The sequence below is a fragment of the Bombina bombina genome, chromosome 3 (assembly GCF_027579735.1).
Source record: "Bombina bombina isolate aBomBom1 chromosome 3, aBomBom1.pri, whole genome shotgun sequence".
Classification (NCBI taxonomy): Eukaryota; Metazoa; Chordata; class Amphibia; order Anura; family Bombinatoridae; genus Bombina; species Bombina bombina.
Genome location: NC_069501.1, coordinates 353541520 through 353560425, shown reverse-complemented (window position 1 = coordinate 353560425; position 18906 = coordinate 353541520). Strand labels below are relative to the sequence as shown.

Sequence of the window (18906 nt, the reverse complement as noted above, 5' to 3'; positions counted from 1 at the left end):
ATAGAGCAATTTTAAAATTGTGTGGTCCTATCTCTATTCCCTGTATGTTTTGATTCGCTCTAACTCAAGCCGCCAGCACTTCCATAGTTAGTATAAATAACGTAGGTGAAAGTGGGCAACCCTGTCTCGTATCATTACAAATATTAAACGTGTTGGCTAACACCCCGTTCGCTTTAATTTTAGCAGATGGGTGCATATAAAGACCAAATATTTGTGTGATCATTGTGGGTCCTATTCCTATGAGAGTTTCTTTCAGGAATCTCCAATCTATGCGATCAAAAGCCTTTTCTGCATCTGTCGCGAGTAGTATAGCTGGGAGTATGTTTTGTTTGGCATAGCTCATCAGAGTTAAAACTCTGATGGTATTGTCCCTTGCCTCTCTCCTCGGGACAAATCCCACCTGGTCAGTATGCACTATGTCTTGTAATACTTCATTGAGCCGTTTTGATATTTTTACTAGAATTTTGAGATCTGTATTCAGGAAGGAAATTGGACGATAATTGCCTGGGTCAGTAGAAGGTCTACACAGTTTGGGTATGACCGAGACATGTGCTAATAGCATATTTTTGGGTAATTCTTTTGCCTCATCTATTGTGCGAAAACAAGATAGAAGTTGGGGTACCAGTATGTGTTTGAATTTCTTATAAATAGCATTCGTGAAGCCGTCTGGCCCTGGGCTTTTCCCAGAGGGTAGCTCAGTTATCGCCTTAAATATCTCTTGTCTAGATATAGGGCTTTCTAATTTCTCTTTTTGAGTTAGATCTATTTTAGGCAGATTTGCTTCTGTGCTGTATTCCCTCATCTGATCTACATGTTCTTGAGTGGTGTCTGAGTCAAGATTATATAGTTTATATAGTACTGTCATATATTGCTTGGTTATCAGGGTTAAGGAGTTTAGAAATTTGGGATTTTAGGGTTTGTGTTTTCAGTAATTTTGCTAGGTATGGCCCCGATCTATTGTTCTAGTAAAAGAATGTTTCCCTAAGTGAAAGTACTTTTCTTTGGGCTTCTTTTGTTTATATGGAATTTAGTTCTTGTCTGGTTTTTGAAAGATGTGCGAAGAGAGTCTGATCTGTAGGCACATTTTTATGGTGTACACGGGTTGTGAGAATGTTTATGGTAGTGTTGTATGTTTTCCTCCTGTTAGCCGAGTGTTTAATACACTCCCCCCTGATTACTGCTTTGTGAGCCTCCCACAGGCAACCTGGGGTGATTTCTGGTGTAGAGTTAACCTGGAAGTATTCTATTAAGGATTTCTGAAGTGATTCTACCGTGGATAGAAAGTGAAGTAGGGGGGAGTCCATTCTCCAAATAAATGGTGTATGCGGTCTATTTGGCCAATCTAATTGTAACAAGACTTCAGAGTGATCCGACCAGACTGTAGGTTGGATATTGGTGTCTTTAAGTTGTGAGAGGTATGCCCGATCCAGGTATAAGTGATCAATGCGTGTATATACCGACCACGGATGTGAATAGAAGGTATAGTTCTGCTGCATTGGGTGTTGTAAACGCCAGGTGTCCACTAGCCCTAGGTGTTCCATACATTTAAGCACTGCATTAGGAGGTCTAGTTTGGGAATGAAGGGACCCCATGGCCATGGAGGTATCCAGGTTTGGGTCTATCGTCACCTTTCTTGTGTTCTGTTACTAGTGCGAGAAGGCGTTGGTAAAATCTGTGTCGTCTGCTATTGAGAGCATAAACATTCACCAGAGTAATTGGTCTGTTAAATAGCAGGCCTACAATAACTAGGATTCTTTCCTCAGGATCTGTATCTTTGTTAAATAGTTGAAAATGGAGGTGTTTATGTAGTAATATGCCCACACCTTCATTTTAATTTTGTGGGAGTTAAAATACCCTAGTGGGAAGTCTCTAGATCTGAAGTTGGGTTCTTTCTCAGCCAAAATGTGAGTCTCTTGAATGAAAACTACAGAGCCTTTGTGTTTCACTAGAGTCCTTAAGGCTATGGAGCGCTTAATGGGTGAATTAAGCCCCTTTACATTTTGTGATACTATAGTAATTATGGGATTAGTCATCTTTGTGTTGCCTAACATGGATGATATGTATGTGATGTTGTCTCAACTGGATTGTTCCAAGGATCCCTTCCCAAGTAGTTTGGAAGGTGGAATAGGAGCCGATAAACAAGAAAGTATCAATGTAGCAGTGGATTTCTTCTAGTGGTACACTAGTGTTTCCTTTTTTATTATTAACGTACTTTGGCTTAAAGCAGCATCTACTTTGGCTGAATATCGGCCATACTGCAGCTGAGATTGATCTGTCCAGAGAGCTCCGGATGGGTTGCCACAGACACAAGAACAACACCGCTGAATTAACACTCCATGTGTAGAGGTAGGTCTCTCTGACAAGATTGGAGACCATTCTGGGAGAAGTTGTGGTACTGTGGTGTAAGTGGTTTCAGAGTCCCATCGGCCGAGTGTTATAATCTGTGAGTACTGACTATATGTTGGTTTGGGTATTTGCAACCCGTGCAGTGTTATCCTTAACATTTACAATATCACTATCAAGTATGTACAGTTGGGAGCATTCTCTGTCCACTGGCTGTCATGTATACATCCTCTCATCTTGCTGTTGTTGGGTCTCATAGAGCCCCCACCTCCTCATCTGTTTAACATAGAGAGGCCATTATGGAAAGAAGGGAGTCCTTCGAATGAGGGGTCTAAAGTCACTATTACTGTACTCCACACACTCAAAACAGCCTCAAAATAATAAAGGAGGTGATCTCTTTTCAATTTTGGGATTTTTAGCTATCAAGGTGAATGGCATATGAATAGCAACCAAGTCTATTAGGTGATAATGAGTGATCACCTGATAGAACTGTATGCAAATAGGACAAAATAATCTTGTCTCCCAAAATACTTACATGGACATCAGACCACTTATTTAGAAGAGGAAGTACATATTTAAGAAATGAGTGGTCCTGTTCCTGTCCAGCTATCAAAAAATGATTTTCAAGCAATGACAAATACCTCATAGAACCACTACTGTTTTGGGGTATGGCTGGCAACTATATAAAAAAAGACTTATTAACCTCTGACCATAGAAAATTGTTTATAAGATGCCTTAATGGAAATTGTGTTTCCAATTATTAAAATAATGTATTAGCAAGAGGTCCTTCTTTATAGAAAATGTTACTCCTGAATAATAATGAAACAATCAGTACAGACCTTTTTTTTTATAATCAAGAGAAAAACTTTTATTGGACTACACTGAAAATGAGGGACATGTTATATTCAAATGAAGTTAACTTACAACCCCAATTCCAAAAAGTAAAAAACACAAATAAGGGGAGTCCCTTAAACTAAGGGTAAATGGTATATTGTGTCTTAAAAAAGGTTTATTACATATTTAATACATCAACATTTGAATAAAAAAACATATAAAATACAAGAACACTAATATGAAATGGTCTAAGGTACCTCTGGTACACAGGACAATACTTTTTCTAATCCTGGTATACCAGAGGTACCTTAGACCATTCAATATTAGTGTTCTTGTATTTTATATGTTTTTTTATGCAAATGTTGATGTATTGAATATGTAATAAACCTTTTTAAGACACAATATACCATTCACCCTTAGTTTAAAGGACTCCCTTTATTTGTGTTTTTTACTGTATCTTTTTACACTCCGTTTGGCACAGGAGTGTTTTAGGGGTGCTTTGGTATACTAGCAGGCTCTACATCCTGGTACATATTCTTTGTACAGCCCAATTCCAAAAAGGTTGGGACAGTATAGAAAATGAAAAACAAACCAACAAAAAGATTCATTAGAAAAGTCAATTCACCCTTTACTATATTGAAAACACATTATTAACACTTTTGATGTTTTTTGTGAATTGAATGTATTTTTGAAAATATACACTCATTTCAAATCTGATGACTGCAACACGTTCCAAAAAAGTGTAGGTTTAGGACTAATAGCAATGTGACAAGTTGAAATAAGAAGGTGATGTGAAACAGGTGAGGCAATTGTGTAATCATAGTATATAAGAAGCCTACAAAAAAGGCCTAGTCCTTCAAGAGCTAGGATGGGTCGAGGCTCGCCAATCTGCCAACAGCTGTGTCAGCGAATAACCTAACATGTGGAGAACAACATTCCCCAAAGACAAATCGGTAGGATTTTTGGCATTTCACCTTCTACAGTGCACAATATAATTAAAAGATTCAAGGTGCGTAAAGGGCAAGGCCGAAAACCGCTTCTGAATGCGCGTGATCTCTGATCCCTCAGACATCACTGTTTCAAAAACTGTCTGTAATGGATATCCTGACATGGGCTTGGGAATACTTTGGTAAACCTTTGTCAGTCAACACCATTTGACGCTGCATCCACAGATGCAAGTTAAGGCTTTACTATGCAAAGCAGAAGCCATACATCAACACTGTCCAGAAGAGCCGCCGACTTCTCTGGGCTCAGTCTCATCTGAGATGGGCAGTAACACAGTAGAATTATGTTTTGTGGTGAGACGAGTCAAGATTTCAAATAGTTTTTTGAAAAAAAACAGCCGTTGTGTTCTCCGGGCCAAAGAGGAAAAGGACCATCCAAGCTGTTATCAGTGTCAGGTCCAAAATCCAGCGTCTGTCATGGTATGGGGGTGTGTCAATGCCCATGGCATAGGTAACTTGCACATCCGTGAGACCACCATTAATGCAGAAAGATATGTATACATTTTGGAGCAACATATGCTGCCATCCAGATGTCTTATTTTTCAAGGACATCCCTGCATTTTCCAGCACAACGCCTCCAAACCCCAATCTGCCTGGATTACAAGCACATAAGCAGAGAGTGCGGGTGCTAGCATGGCCTGTCTGCAGTCCTTTTTGTTGTGCATAATGAATCAAAGGCTCCATACAGTTGCACAGCTGAAGACATTCATAACGGATAAATGGGAAAAAATTCTGCTTGCTAAACTTAACCAACTGGTGTCTTCAGTTCCCAAATTGCTTAATAAGTGTTCTTAAAAGAAAAGGTGATGTTACACAGTGGTAAACTGTCCCAATTTTTTGGAGTCTGTTGCAGTCATCAAATTTCAAATGAGTGTATATTTTCAAAAATACATTAAATTCACAAAGTAAATCATCAAATAATGTGTTAATAATGTGTTTTCAATATAGTATATGGTGAACTGAATATGCAAATGTCTCTTTTTGTCTGTTTTTTTGCATTTTTCATACTGTCCAAACTTTTTCGGAATCGGGGTGGTAGAATATTTCTTTCTTTTTAAAGAGGGACTAATCTTAAAAGAGGCGGGTTCTTAGATTTTAGGGAGATTTACTGGTAGGGGGATTTTTTTTTTTTTAAGTTTTGAAAAGCTTTATTGACCATTCAACAGAAATTACAGATGAACGAAAAATCAACCGGGTACATAAAAGGTCATGAGACCCAAAGATTTAACATATCAATACAGTCTCATCATCAAATTATATCAGGCCATTAATCAGAAAACCGACTTATTTTCAATGAAACAAAGAATTGTAGTATCAGAATGTAAGAGGACATAGAAGTCCACAACATTTCTAGTCTGTTGATTCAGGGGAAGGAGGGGGAGGACGGGGGAAGGGTAAAGTGAAGGGTTGGGATAGTTCATAAGTCGTATGTGGAACTCCAACTTGAGTCTCACTCACCCTCTATAGGTTCTAGCTCAGTCAGGCGATAGAAGGTTAGGTCTCCACTCTGTCATATTTTTTTTCCAATCAGCACAAATAAGTCGAAGAGGTCTGAGTTGTCTAACTTATAGTAAATATCCTTCTCCTTGGTGTATATATATGCCATGGTGTTACAAACTCTGGCCCAGTTAGGTGGAGAATCCCTTTTCTATGCACATGCTATAGAGTTTTTAACAGTCGTGAAGAGGTAAATGCATATATATGCATGATATTTCGGTAAAGCGTGTACGCCTATATGTAGTAAGGCTAAGGATGGAGACCTGGGCAATTTGGACAGAGCTAAGAAGCATGTGTTCCATAGGGAACAAATCTTAGGACACTCCCACCAAATGGGTATTGTGTTGCCCTTCTGACCACAACCTCTCCAACATTTAGGGGAAGCACTCGGAAACATTCTGGCTAACCTGGTGGGAACGTAATACCAATGAGCTAAGAATTTGTTGAAGGTTTCATAAAGTGTTGTCCAATGAATAGCTTTATGAGTGAGTTCCAGAGTACGCCTCCATATGAGGGGACACTGGGATACCCAAAAGAGACTCCCATCATTGCAGGTGAGGCGGCGCTTCAGAAAATAGAACCCCCCCCAATTAATGAATAATGTATGGATAAAGTTCTGGCTCCAGATAGTTTCCCATGGGGTCAGCGGGCGAGCTAAGCCTGGTTTGAAACCCCAACTAATTAAAAAGCTTTTGATTCTATGGAATTCGAAAGGTAGGTATGGTGGGATTAAGGGTCCAGCCCCGAACTGTGCAATATGCTTAAAGAGGCCCTGCAAGGTGGAGGACCACAGGTCTGAGACCATATTGACTCCAAACTGAGCCTATTTATGTGGGTGGGTTTTCCTGTAAGCCCATGAGAAGACCAGCTATAGAAGTTATTGGGGAGGGGTGCGGGGCTATAAGGGGATAATGTCGGAGCTTGCCCCACATATCAACTTGCGGACTACAGGGTTAATCAGGTCTAACTCTCTGCGACAGTGTGGGGGGGTCCATATTAGGTCTCAAAGGTGAATATTATAAGGTAGCGAGGCCTGTTCGATTGACTTCCATTTGCACTGAGAGTGTTTGACTCCCCATTGTGCAACGTAGGTGAGCACTGCTAGCTCATAGTACCGGATCACAGAAGGCGCTATGCCCCCTGAATTTATAGGAAGTTGGAGTATTTTATGTGCAACTCTAGGGGCTTAGCTTGCCAAATGTATTTCGTCAGTTCACTTTGGAACTGTAGCAGTATGTGCTTGGGGACCCTAATGGGAAGGCACCGAAATAGGTACGTAAGTTTGGGCAAAAAAGACATTTTCAATGCAGCTTTTCTACCTAGCAAGGAGACGCAAGATAAATTCCAATTGTTTTTAAGGTTTCTAAGCTCCGATAGTAGAGGGATATAGTTATCCTTTATTACCTGGGCAAAGCTACGTGAAAGTTTATCTCTTAAGTGCAAAATAAATTTCCCTGTCCAGTTAAAGTCAAATCTGGTTTATCAGGGACAATAGCTGATCACATGGAAAATCATGTGTGTATATCTCTGTTTTGGACAGATTTAACTTATAAAAAGAATGGACTCCGAAGGAGTCCAAGATCTTCACAAGTCTGGGAATAGTATGTGTAGGGTCCGACGAGAATAGTGACGTCGTCCACGAACAAGGCTATCTTATGTACAGTACCGAGTAAAGTAACTCCCTTAATTTGAGAATCCATTCTAATTTGCTCCGTCAGAGGTTCTATAGCCAACGCGAATAATAGAGGCAACAGGGAACAACCCTGTCTAGTGACGTTCATTATAGAAAACAGGGGAGAATGAAAACCAAGACCTCTCACCGAAGCAGTGGGAGTGGAGTAAAGGGCTTTAACCACTGTGATCATTTCACTGGGGAACTGAACATTCGCAAGGACCTCCCATAGAAATTTCCACCGTACATGGTCGAAAGCCTTCTCGGCATCTAGAGAAATGACCAATAGAGACTTAGTAAGTTTAGAAGAAAGACTAAAGATATTTAGCAAATGCCTAGTATTGTCTGGGTCTTCTCTTTGTGGGACAAACCCCACCTGATCCGGGTTGATAAGGTGGGGGTAAGAGACCCACTATGCGGTTGGCTAATAATTTAGAGTAGAACTTTATGTCCGCGTTGATGAGGTATATCGGCCTATAACTAGTACATAAAGAGGGGTCTTTATTAGGTTTCAGGATAGTAATAATAGTGGCTTCTAAAAATTCCTTTTTAAAGCAGCGTTCCGCTCTTGCAAGATTATAAAGCCTAAGTAATAGGGGGGAAAGTTCCCGAACAAAGATTTTATAAAAATGAACTGGGAAACCATCTGGGCCTGGAGATTTAAAAGATTTTGAGTTTTTGATAACCTGCTGGATTTCCATAAGGGAAAAGGGGAGCTCAGTAGGTCACGCTGTTCATGAGTGAGCGTGGGGAGTTTGAGTGAATCCAGAAATGTGCATATGTTTTCTAAGGGGGTTTTCTGAGGTTTTACAGATCTCTCTATATTATACAGGCTCGAGTAGTACTTAGTGAATTCCCCTCCTATTTGGGATGGGATTTTGAGAAGCAAGTGTGAAGAACGTATGCAGTGAATATGCGAGGCACCTACACTGTTTCTGATTTTGTTGGCTAATAGGGTGTCCACTTTATTACTTTTGTAGTAGAACAGCTGTTTTAGTTTAGTTAAATTGATTGTGTTCTGCAGAGCTCAATTTGAGAGATGTGGTTTTTAATATTGGTAATTTGGAGTGTTAAGGCTGCAGACGGGGTACTCTGATTTTGTGTCTCTAAGTTTCTAAGCTTAATATGGGCTTGTGATAAGGTGAGGCCAGCTTGCTTTCTGAGGTGCGCTTGTTTGCCAATCATGAGCCCCCTTATAGTGGCTTTCGCAGCCCCCAACAAGGTGTCATCTCGGACTAGGGTATTGTCATTAGCCTGTATAAAATGTGTGATATCCTTACGGAGCTCTTCCCTAAACAGGACATCCCCCAGAAGGTGGTGAGGCATGCGCCATGGAGCCCTAGAATGCGGTATGTTTTCAGAGTGAATATCAGCTAGAACATGTTCGTGGTCAGACCAGGCACACAGGGAAATTTTGGCTTGTGTAACTAGGTCTAGTGAGTCAGCCGGGCAAAATATGTAGTCAAGTCTGGCATACATGCGGGTGAGAGAAGTGTGTGTAATCCTTATCTTTAGGGTGGATGGCTCTCCAAACATCATAGTACCCTGAGCAAGACATTAGGTTTGTGAAACCTGTTGGCTAAAAGTTCAGGGGATGAGTGTACCTTATCCATACTAGTAGTTTTCCTGTCAAATTTGTGGTCCCAGACTATGTTAAAGTCTCCAGCCAAAATAACTCTACCATGTTTAACCTGTTCAATTATGTGGAGGATATGCTTAAGACATTTAGATTGATGGGTATTTGGGAGGTAGACAGAGGCCAGCGTGTAAGGTACGTGTTTCAATTTGCAGATCAGAATGACATATGTTTGGGGTCCTTAATAACCTGAATAAACTAAAAATTGAGCCTCTTGTGGAGTAAGAAAGCAGTTCCTCTGGTTTTCTTGCTAAAGGGGGCAAATTCAATGTGAGTGTAGGACTTGGAGGAAAGTCTGAGGCGTTCATTCAATAACCAATGCATTTCCTGGAGGAAAGCAATATCGGGGTTGTGGTGTTTAAGTGAGCACAGCAGTAGGCTGCGTTTATGTAGAGAGTTGAGGCCTCTAGCATTATGGGTGAGAATTCGTAGAGTTGACGTATCCATATGTTAAGATATGAGTAAAACTAAAGTGACAGGTGTAGACTATCTAGTAAGAGGGAGAGGGGAGGAAAGGGAAACAAGGTAGGGATATGTAGGATAGACTAGACACTAGTAAAGCATCTGAAGGTGTGGTGGAAGTAGTCCACCTCAAAGGAACCCTAGAATGGGCTTCTAGTTGCGGGGAGAACACAATGCTAAAGAGCAAAAGAAATAAGGGCCAGTAACACCAGCCACGCTCTATAATAATCAAACTTATGACCATAACTAGTAAACAGTAAACCTTAACTGAAACAGTGCAAAAAAACCAGAGGACATTACAGTAAGTGCATATCTAAATATTTGTAGGTGTGAGCCAAAGAAAAGTCTAGAAAAAGTAATAAATTACCAGGTTGCCATCATACTGAGGTGAGTTGGAAGGAAGTTTACTTAGGGTGTAGGCCCTAGCCAAAGGGATCAGGCAGTGTCCCCAAGAAATCTGAGAGCGTCCTGAGGTTGGTGCATCCTAGGGCGTTTTAATCTTTGGTCTTTTGCGGTACATTCTGGCGCTGAGGCGCATAGTTTGGGATGAGAAGGCACTTGTATGGGCAGATGTTCATAGAGGAGACCCCACACCGCCCTAGAACGAAGGGCCCTGTGAGCTTGCTCCATGGTGCTCGTTAGACCCTCAGGAGAGCCCACCAACTCCTGAAAGAGAGCTTAGAGATATTCATGTAGTTCTGCCGGTGAGACAGATTCAGGGATGCCCCTAAATCTTATGTTGTTGCGTCTGGACCGGTCTTCAAAATCCACCAGTTTGAACTCCAACTGCGAGATTTGATCAGCCAGATTTTCAGAGTATGAAAGCAGGCTAGATTGGTCCACAGCGTTCATCATCCTGTTTGCGTTCCAACGCATTAACCCTCTCTCCAATTTCAGAAATTTCTTTCTTAAGCTCAACAGAGCTGCGCTGGATCTCCTGGGTTATGGATCACGTCTGCATAGCCAACATTTTTTTAAGTGTAGATTCTGTAATGAAGTGTTTGGATGAGATAGAGTGCAAGCTAGATTGGGACTCCTCGTCCTGAGAGTCAGGGTCACTTAGCTCTCTGTGGACCTCCATGCTTGGTTCTTTAACTGACTGTGAAAGTGGTCATATACCATTTTCTTGGACTTTGGGGTAGTCTTGGGGTGCTTCCTGGCAGAGTGAGGCATTTTAGAGGATGCCCAACACCAAAGAGAACAACCTCAAAAGGGACTATAAGTCTTTCTTAAAATATACACACCGCTGTTGAGAGAAAGGGTTAGGTCTACCAATACATAAACAAGCCAAGCATTACACATACACCTTTAGAGCGGGGCTGGATAACATTTCCCTAGTAACTCTACCTCATTTTATCCATTTTTGTCTATTTTCTTTCTGACATTACACACAAAAAACCCATGAGATACAGGTAATGAGTATCTGAGAAGAAAGGGAAAGATCAGGGAAGATGCCCGTCCCCCACCTCTGGGAAAAGCTGGATACTACCCACAGGGAAGGGAAAAAGGAAGGTGGAGGTGACCCACCTAGCCACACAAGGCAGGAAAGGGAGAGGTGGAAGGGGTGTTAGGTAGAGGGAGATTAAGTTTGGTTTCAGAGAGTGGGAAAAGGAAGGGAAACAGCCCACTAGATATGTGGTACAAAAAGAGGCAAGAACACAGAACAGAGCACCAGAGGTGATAGGTATGAACACTCACTACTCAACCTGCTTGCAATGAAGGCAAATTATCTAGTTTAGGTACAAATAAACAGTGTGTCATGACTCCTCGGGCTAGTTCCAGAGGATGTTGCGTAAGTGCCCAGGAACTCAGCACGCCCACCTCAGGGAAAAGTGGGGTACGACCAGAGGAAGGGAAAAGGGGATGTGGAAGCGACCAACCTGGAAGGCCAGGTAGGAAGGGGTGAGGTCGGATGTGGTCACAGAAGCTCACAACTTACAGTACTTCTTCATTAATTAATATTCTCACAACTACTTATAGCAGCCTGTGTTTAGTATATGCAAAAAATAGTAAAAAGTCCCTTTAAATGTCCAGATATCTGTGGGGCATGTTACCCAAGTATGTCTCTGGAAGGGGGTACGCTAGGCTATATCTGCTCCTAAGTGCCAATTTTATCCTGGTGAGGTGAGATTATGGGGCTAGAAGTCCCTCTTAATGGGGAAAGAAGGGGTTTACAGGTAATAGAAATAATTGCAGGATCTGCTAGACCTCAGGTAAAAATTGTCAGAGTCATAGGTTGCAGGAGGTGTTTTTTGTTGGGATAGAGATGTGGAACTTATGGGCTATTAAATCTAGGGCCTGCTACCACCCGTGGCCTTAATTTTCTGAAATACTGAGGGTTAGGTCCAGAGCAGTGTTCCCTCTAAGGCAAGTTTTGTGTGTGGCTCAGCAGTGAAACAGTTACTAAGAGAACTTTACCATACAGTCAGCATTGTTTAGTGTTTGCTAATTGCAGGGTGCAGTTCCCTAATTAACTGTTTTACTGCTGGGCCATACACAAAACTGGCCTTAGAGGGAATGCAGGTCCAGAGTCTCTCCCAGAGAAGCTGGGTTAGGTAGAGTGTGATATTGTGTGTGTAAAAGAGGTCAAATCTCACCCAGTAAATCGTAGTAGCTGAAAGGGTAAGGCCAGTCTCAGTGTCAGGATCTTGTCAGCATTTACTCTCTCTTTCCTAGCTCCTCCCACCTTGCCTTTAAATCTGCAATGCACCTTACCTCAGGTGCTTAGTATTTTGCATAGTGGTCCAGCACACTAGCCACAGAATTCTGAGCCTAATAATTCGGCTAAGAAATCTGCTTGCTAAAACCTCTAAAGCAACCATTGCTTACTACACAACAGGAAATCTCCTTAAACTTTTATTCAGAGTTCTAGAGAATATTCACTGGATGCCTTTACCATCAAATCATTATAACAACTAAATTGCACAGCATTCAGGAGAATCTGCTTTGAATCATTACGGTATCAATTACCTTCAAACCTGCAGCTGTGCTGCTTAGGAGGAGTCCTAGCACTTCCAGTTTTAGCGAAATCTTCGTAGCATTGGAAATCGGCAACACTTAACTCCGCATATAGAGGAATCATCTCTGCATCAGACCAGCTCTAATATCCTGCCGAAACATATATTTCGCTACAACGTAAAACCTAATAGCTTGTTAGAATTGAACATACTTTTCATTACGGGCTGAGACCCTGCCTACAATTGTTGACTCACATACTCAAGGACTTCCCACCAGTGAAGTAGCAAACAGCTCTCATCTATGATCAGAGTTGTTACAATTGAATCCTGTGAGTCTGTGTGACGTAGCAAACAGCTCTCAGCTACGATCGGAGTTGTTACAAATGAATCCAGTGAGTCTACTAGTTGCAAATCTCCATTGTAGCTATTTACAATTCAGAAGTAAACTGTTGTAATCCTATTACCATCATTTGATTGGGAATTGTGTAGTTAACCAAATATCACAACCACCATTCCAAGGTTACTTACAATCCTTGTAGTAATCTATAGTGGGAGTGATACAAACACATATTTAAAGAGATATTACAAAATCCAAAAGATCTGCAGTTGCGATCCACTAGCATCTTTTTGTGATCATTACATAATGCTAAGCCACGTTATGGATCCAGAAGACCTACCACAAATAGTATTTAACTTATCTCAAAGGGTTGATCAGCTTGGTCAAGGACTAAGAGATTTAGAAATTGAAACCAAGCTCTCAGGAAAATTATTAGAGATTCTATAGCACTAAAATTAAACCAGCCAGACCCCACACCTGAACCAATTGTCTCGCTACCAGAACCTTTTTCTGGCGAAAGAAAATTATACTGCCAGTTCAAAAATGCCTGTTTACTTCTCTTTAATTTAAAGCCTAAAACCTACAGTACTGAAAGACTAAAGGTATTAACTATCATATCCTTTTTGAGAAGTGAGCCTAGGGTTTGGGTAGACTCATTCTTTGAACACGATGATCCCCTACTTGGGTCACTGGATGAATTCCTTACTAATATGGATGAACTCTATTACGACACAAATGTACAGATGACTGCAGAAGCCACCATGTGCAGCCTGAAACAAGGAAGCACGCAGTCGAAGACTACATTACTGATTTTAAACAATGTGCCACAGATTCACAGTGGAATCCAATAGCCCTAAGGAACCAGTTCAGGCTAGGATTAGCAGAAAATATAAAAGATGAGCTCACTCGTACTGAACTACCCAAATATCTAGATTCTCTAATGAAGTTGGCTATACAAATAGACTGAAGGTTGAGAGAAAGACGGTCCGAATGCTATCACAGCAAACAACCACCACAAAATTACTCAAGTACTGCTCAATCACCTTCAGTAACCAAAACCACTGTTAAGCCTAAGGAGATTGGACTCGCTAGGGGTCCACTGACCCCAGAAGAAAGGAGTCGCCATAGAAATAATCAGTTGTGTATGTACTGTGCAAATCCAACTCATACTGTAAAGGACTGCCCAATACTCCAGAGATCCAAAAAATGTAAGTCATATCATATTTACACATCTCAAACAATCTTGAATAATCCAACTTATTGTAATATCTCTCTGTTCTTACAGTGGGACCAAGCCAACCTCTCCACTGAAGCTATCCTTGATTCAGGAGCCTACGGCAATTTCATTGATAGTGCTCTTGTAAAAAAGAATAAAATTCCACTTGTGTTAAAGCATAAAGCAGTGTCAATTAGTGTTATTGATGGTTCTTCCATAGCTACTGGACCCTTTACGCAATCAATTCCACTATTAGTAAAAACTCTGACTGGTCATGCTGAATATATAGAATTTGATGTGTTACCTTCTCCTCTTTTCCCCATTGTTTTAGGTATACATCAATCCACCAAAGACTGGAACAACCTACAAGTCGCACTTCATTCTCCATATTGCCTCGACAGCTGTTACCCTCAACATCTACTGCTGCAACTTCCTGATGACGGTTTTAACCTCCCTGAAGAATACAGAGATATTATTGACGTGTTCAGTAAAAAGGAAGCGGGATCTTTACCACCACACCGCATGTATGATTGCCCGATTGATATACAACCTGGGGCAACCATACCATACGGGCACTTATACCCTCTTAGTCAACTGGAGCTGGAGCACCTCAAAACTTACCTGGAAGAAAATCTACATAAAGGATTCATCAGGCCTTCTATATCACCTGCTAGGGCAGGAATCTTTTTCGTAAAAAAATAAAGATAATTCATTGTGACCAATCATGGACTACCGAGAATTAAACAAAAAGAATCATCAAAAATCGGTATCCACTCCCTTTAATTCCCGAACTCATTGAACAGTTGTATGAAGCCAAAATCTTCACCAAGTTGGACTTACGAGGAGAATTTAACTTAGTACGGATTAGAGAGGGTGACGAGTGGTTGACAGCATTCAGGACCATGTATGGACTCTATGAATACCTTGTCATGCCTTTCGGGTTATGCAACGCCCCAGCGTTTGAAATTCCTCCGGTGACACAAAGAGTTGGGCTTCCTGCAGGTTATCTAGACTCTCGCGTGGCTGACAAGATGGTGGCCCTCCCGTCTCAGGTACAGAACTCTCTCACCTACAGCCTCTCTCCTATCTAATTGGGGATGTCTGCTTCCTGGACTCTGAAGACTTCGGCACTAAGAGGGGCTCCAGTCAGGATCCAACTCCACAAGTCCTGCTCACAGGAGTTAAGGCGGCAGTCTACAACCAGACTAGGTCTCATAGATAGTCCGGTGTAGTGTTCTCCTCTGGCTTGGTCTTTCTCTAAGCAGATCAGGGAATATCTGCCTCAGGTTCTCTCCACCGTAAAACCCGACTCCGGAGCGGAGCCCCGACCCTCCAGGACAGATTTCACTCTTGGAGGCTGCTGTGTATTGCAATCCCAATAGCTGAGTTTACTTGTGGATCTGGTTGTCATGGTAGGCCACAGCCTCGGCCGGCTACCTCTTCAGATGCAGCGTCCATTACCGCCAAAGTGCGACCAGTTGGTCCTAGCACTGTGGGTAATTAATAAAGCAGACTAGGGTAATTTGGATGAAATTCGGTCAGAGTGTTCTATTTTGATAAATATAAAAACAGAGCTCTTTGTAGATGCGTCTATTCTGATCTGCTGTTAGCTCCTCCCCGGGTAGGGGGAATTTGATGTGATGTGGATATAGAAGTAGAAAGGGGTAACCCTATGATGTTGGACAATTGGCAATTAGATCAACTATTGGGCCTGGCACTACAACTGTGAATCTATGTAAAACAGCAATGCCAGGGACAGATATTTTAAACTTAAAACATGGGTTGTTGTTAGTGATAACACCATTATGGGTGGACTTATTAGTTTTGTTTAGTGTTTATCGCAAAGGAAGGGGAAGCTGGGGAAACTATAGGATCGTGCTAATGTTATTTAAAACACTGTTATAATAGGTAATGTTAACTTAATGCAGCAGATCATTATTATTTTTCCTTCTCACAAGTGGTTTAATGGACATAGCAACAGGTTGAAATAAATCATGGTTGGATTGTGATGAGCTTAGAAAAAGCCTTCAGTGTGTCTTGCTGAAAGTAATGAGGTGTGTAACCACTTACTTATAATACGTTACTTTGAGGATTTGGCTAAATATTGTTGATGCAATTTGCAGCTATTTTAACCACGATTGCCTGTATGCACCTGTCCTGTCTCAAAAGCTGAAAATAGTATTGAGATCTAACTCTGAGAATACAGTAGTTTAAAACATAATATATTATACCTGTGAGAAGGCAATTCCAAAAGCTACACCAGCTATGATGCCCATGTTGGTTTCCATAAAGTTAGTCACCAATTCATAACAGCCCTGAAAAACATGACATATAGAAAAAAAAATCAGTGCAGAATAAAAATAAATCAAATCTAACGAGGTTAAAGCAAAGTGGAACAGAATTAACATTCTAAAGAGGTCAGTCAGTAAACCGTCTACCTGTAAAATTCTATCATTAAAATTACAATACGTAGATATACAGTATATATTTTGTTTTTTTTATTTTTCTTTTCCAACACACCAAGAAAGTGTCAGTAACACAGTGTCTTCCACCTCATGTTTTTAGTCTATCTGCAGGTTAAATATTTAATAAATAGATATAAACAAATTGCAAAATTAAACAGAGACTAAAAAAGGCTAGCAACAAGGGTGTTCTCTTATATAAAAACATAGATTTTAACCGCAGATAAGAACCATAGGCCCAACAAGTCTGACCAATATTTCCTAAAAGTATAAACTTATCTAGTTTGTAGGATAACCTTATGTCATCATAATCACCTTGTGTGGAAGTTTATTTCATGAATCAATCTTTCTGTAAAGTGCTTCTTCAAAATACTCAAAACTCTACTACCCTTGAGAACATGACCCCTTGAAATTTTCTTTTTATGAAAAATACCCACAGCCTCAGTTTTACTAAGCCCCTTAATATAGTTGAACATTACTATCATATCACCTCTTTCCCTTCTCTCCTCTAAGCTATACATATTTAGGTTTCGAGCCTCTCCTGGTAAGATTTATTTTTTAGACCAGGTACCATTTTGGTAGCCATCCTTTGCACAGATTCCAGTTTGTTAATATCCGTATGGAGCTTGATGCCCCGTGTTTCTGGCGAGCCTGCAGGCTCGCCAGAAACAGCAGTTATGAAGCAGCGGTCACAAAGACCGCTGCTCCATAACCTGTCCGCCTGCTCTGAGCAGGCGGACAGACATCACCGGAAATCAACCCGATCGAGTACAATCGGGTTGATTGACACTCCCCTGCTGGCCGCCCATTGGCCGCGAGTCTGCAGGGGGCGGCGTTGCACCAGCAGCTCTTGTGAGCTGCTGGTGCAATGCTGAATACGGCGAGCATATTGCTCGCCATATTCAGCGAGGTCTGGCGGACCTGATCAGCACTGTCGGATCAGGTCCGCCAGACTTTCATAAATAGGGGCCCATTGCCTCCAGCACTGCACACAATACTCAAGATGAGGCCTAACTAATGACCTGTAAAGTGGCATAGTGCTGTGGGTTTCTTCTTTTACTGCCAGTTCTATGTAAAAGGAGTATTCTTGCATTGGTAAAGATCATTTTTTTAGTATAGATGAACAATGTTACATGAGATTTCCTTGCTTATTGTGATACCCACCCTCTGGTACACTTTAGTGGTAGCAATAGTCATATTGTGCAGGTCTGAAGGGTTGCAGTCACTGGTATTAGAGCAGCAACTAGGGGGGAATCCATATTCATGCCAGTAGGGGCTGCTGGTCCAGTTGGTATAATACTGTACACCACAGCACCTCAACTGTGGAAAAATAAAGTATGATCAGTAACACCAACCATTTAAGTAGCTTTAATTTGCATACTTTATCATGTTTTCTGTAGTGGAAACTCAAAATCTAAATCAAAATTAAACAACATTCTATTAAAAGGGACAGTAAACACCTTGTAATTACAAGACATTTCTGTTGTGTTGCTATTGAATAACATATCAGCCAAGTCTTAATTTTTAAAAAAATAAATTAACATCCTTTTTACTGCACTTATTTTTAATAGCCAACCTCCACACACCATAAGTCTTATTTGGAGGAGCCAATCTGGCCTTTAGTCCACAGACAAGAAGGCTAGTCACTGTATAACGTGAACCGTTTTATAGATATATTTGATAAATACAGATACAGTATATACTAGAGTTAGCCTTAAAAAGTCAGCAGGTGCATTCCAAGTTCTTAGAATTAAAAATTGCTACATTTTTCAGAGCTAAATTACATGAAAAGGGGACAAAATAAATAATGAAACTATAATGCAACGTTGTTTCATTGTGCATAACTAAACATTTTATATCTCTAGGTGTTTATTGTTTCTTTAAGCATTTGTGAGATTCTGCTAATTTTTACAGTAAAATACCTAGATTTTGTATAAAAACTGTGCTCTGCTGCCTAGAGAGATTATACATAACCTAAGTACACTGCAAATTCCCTAAACCAGGTACATACTAGACAGTGATTAAAGGGATGTTAAACAGTCTGTTTCATTGTTGTAATAAAAAAGCACCAAGCTGTGTCTTATACTTAATATAAATAATTGCAATATTTATTAATCATCGGTTTATATGTTGTTGTTTTTTTTACCTTTTTATTTATTTTTCCCACCTACATGTGTGCAGTGTCATTTACTTCCTGTCACAGCCTTAGAAGTTGGAGGGGGCCTCTGCAGGAAGGTTTATCTTAGCTTGATGTCATAAAACGTTTATGCTGGTTAACTAGACTAGTAGACTAGATAACAGGGAGTCAGAATGTAACCTAAGTTTCAAAGATGTCAGCTCCCATATCAAACTGAGAATTTCTAAGTGCTCATTATGCAAGAAAGCAAGTAAGTTTTTTGCTGTTTTTTTTTTTTTTACAAAATCTGTTTCTTTTTAGGGTTACTTTGATTTAAAGTGAAAGTAAACCCTAGCGTTGTATAAACGCT

General features: G+C 40.7%; 1 protein-coding gene across 1 annotated transcript in view; it reads right to left on the bottom strand.

Moving 5' to 3' along the window:
• Nucleotides 1–18906, bottom strand: part of TSPAN7 (tetraspanin 7) — a 280527-nt gene that overhangs the window by 41184 nt on the left and 220437 nt on the right. The window contains exons 5-6 of the mRNA XM_053706471.1: nucleotides 17585–17740; nucleotides 16190–16273 (exon numbers count right to left, since the gene is read on the bottom strand). Of these exons, the coding sequence (XP_053562446.1) occupies nucleotides 16190–16273; nucleotides 17585–17740 (240 nt within the window). The remainder of the gene's footprint in view (nucleotides 1–16189; nucleotides 16274–17584; nucleotides 17741–18906) is intronic.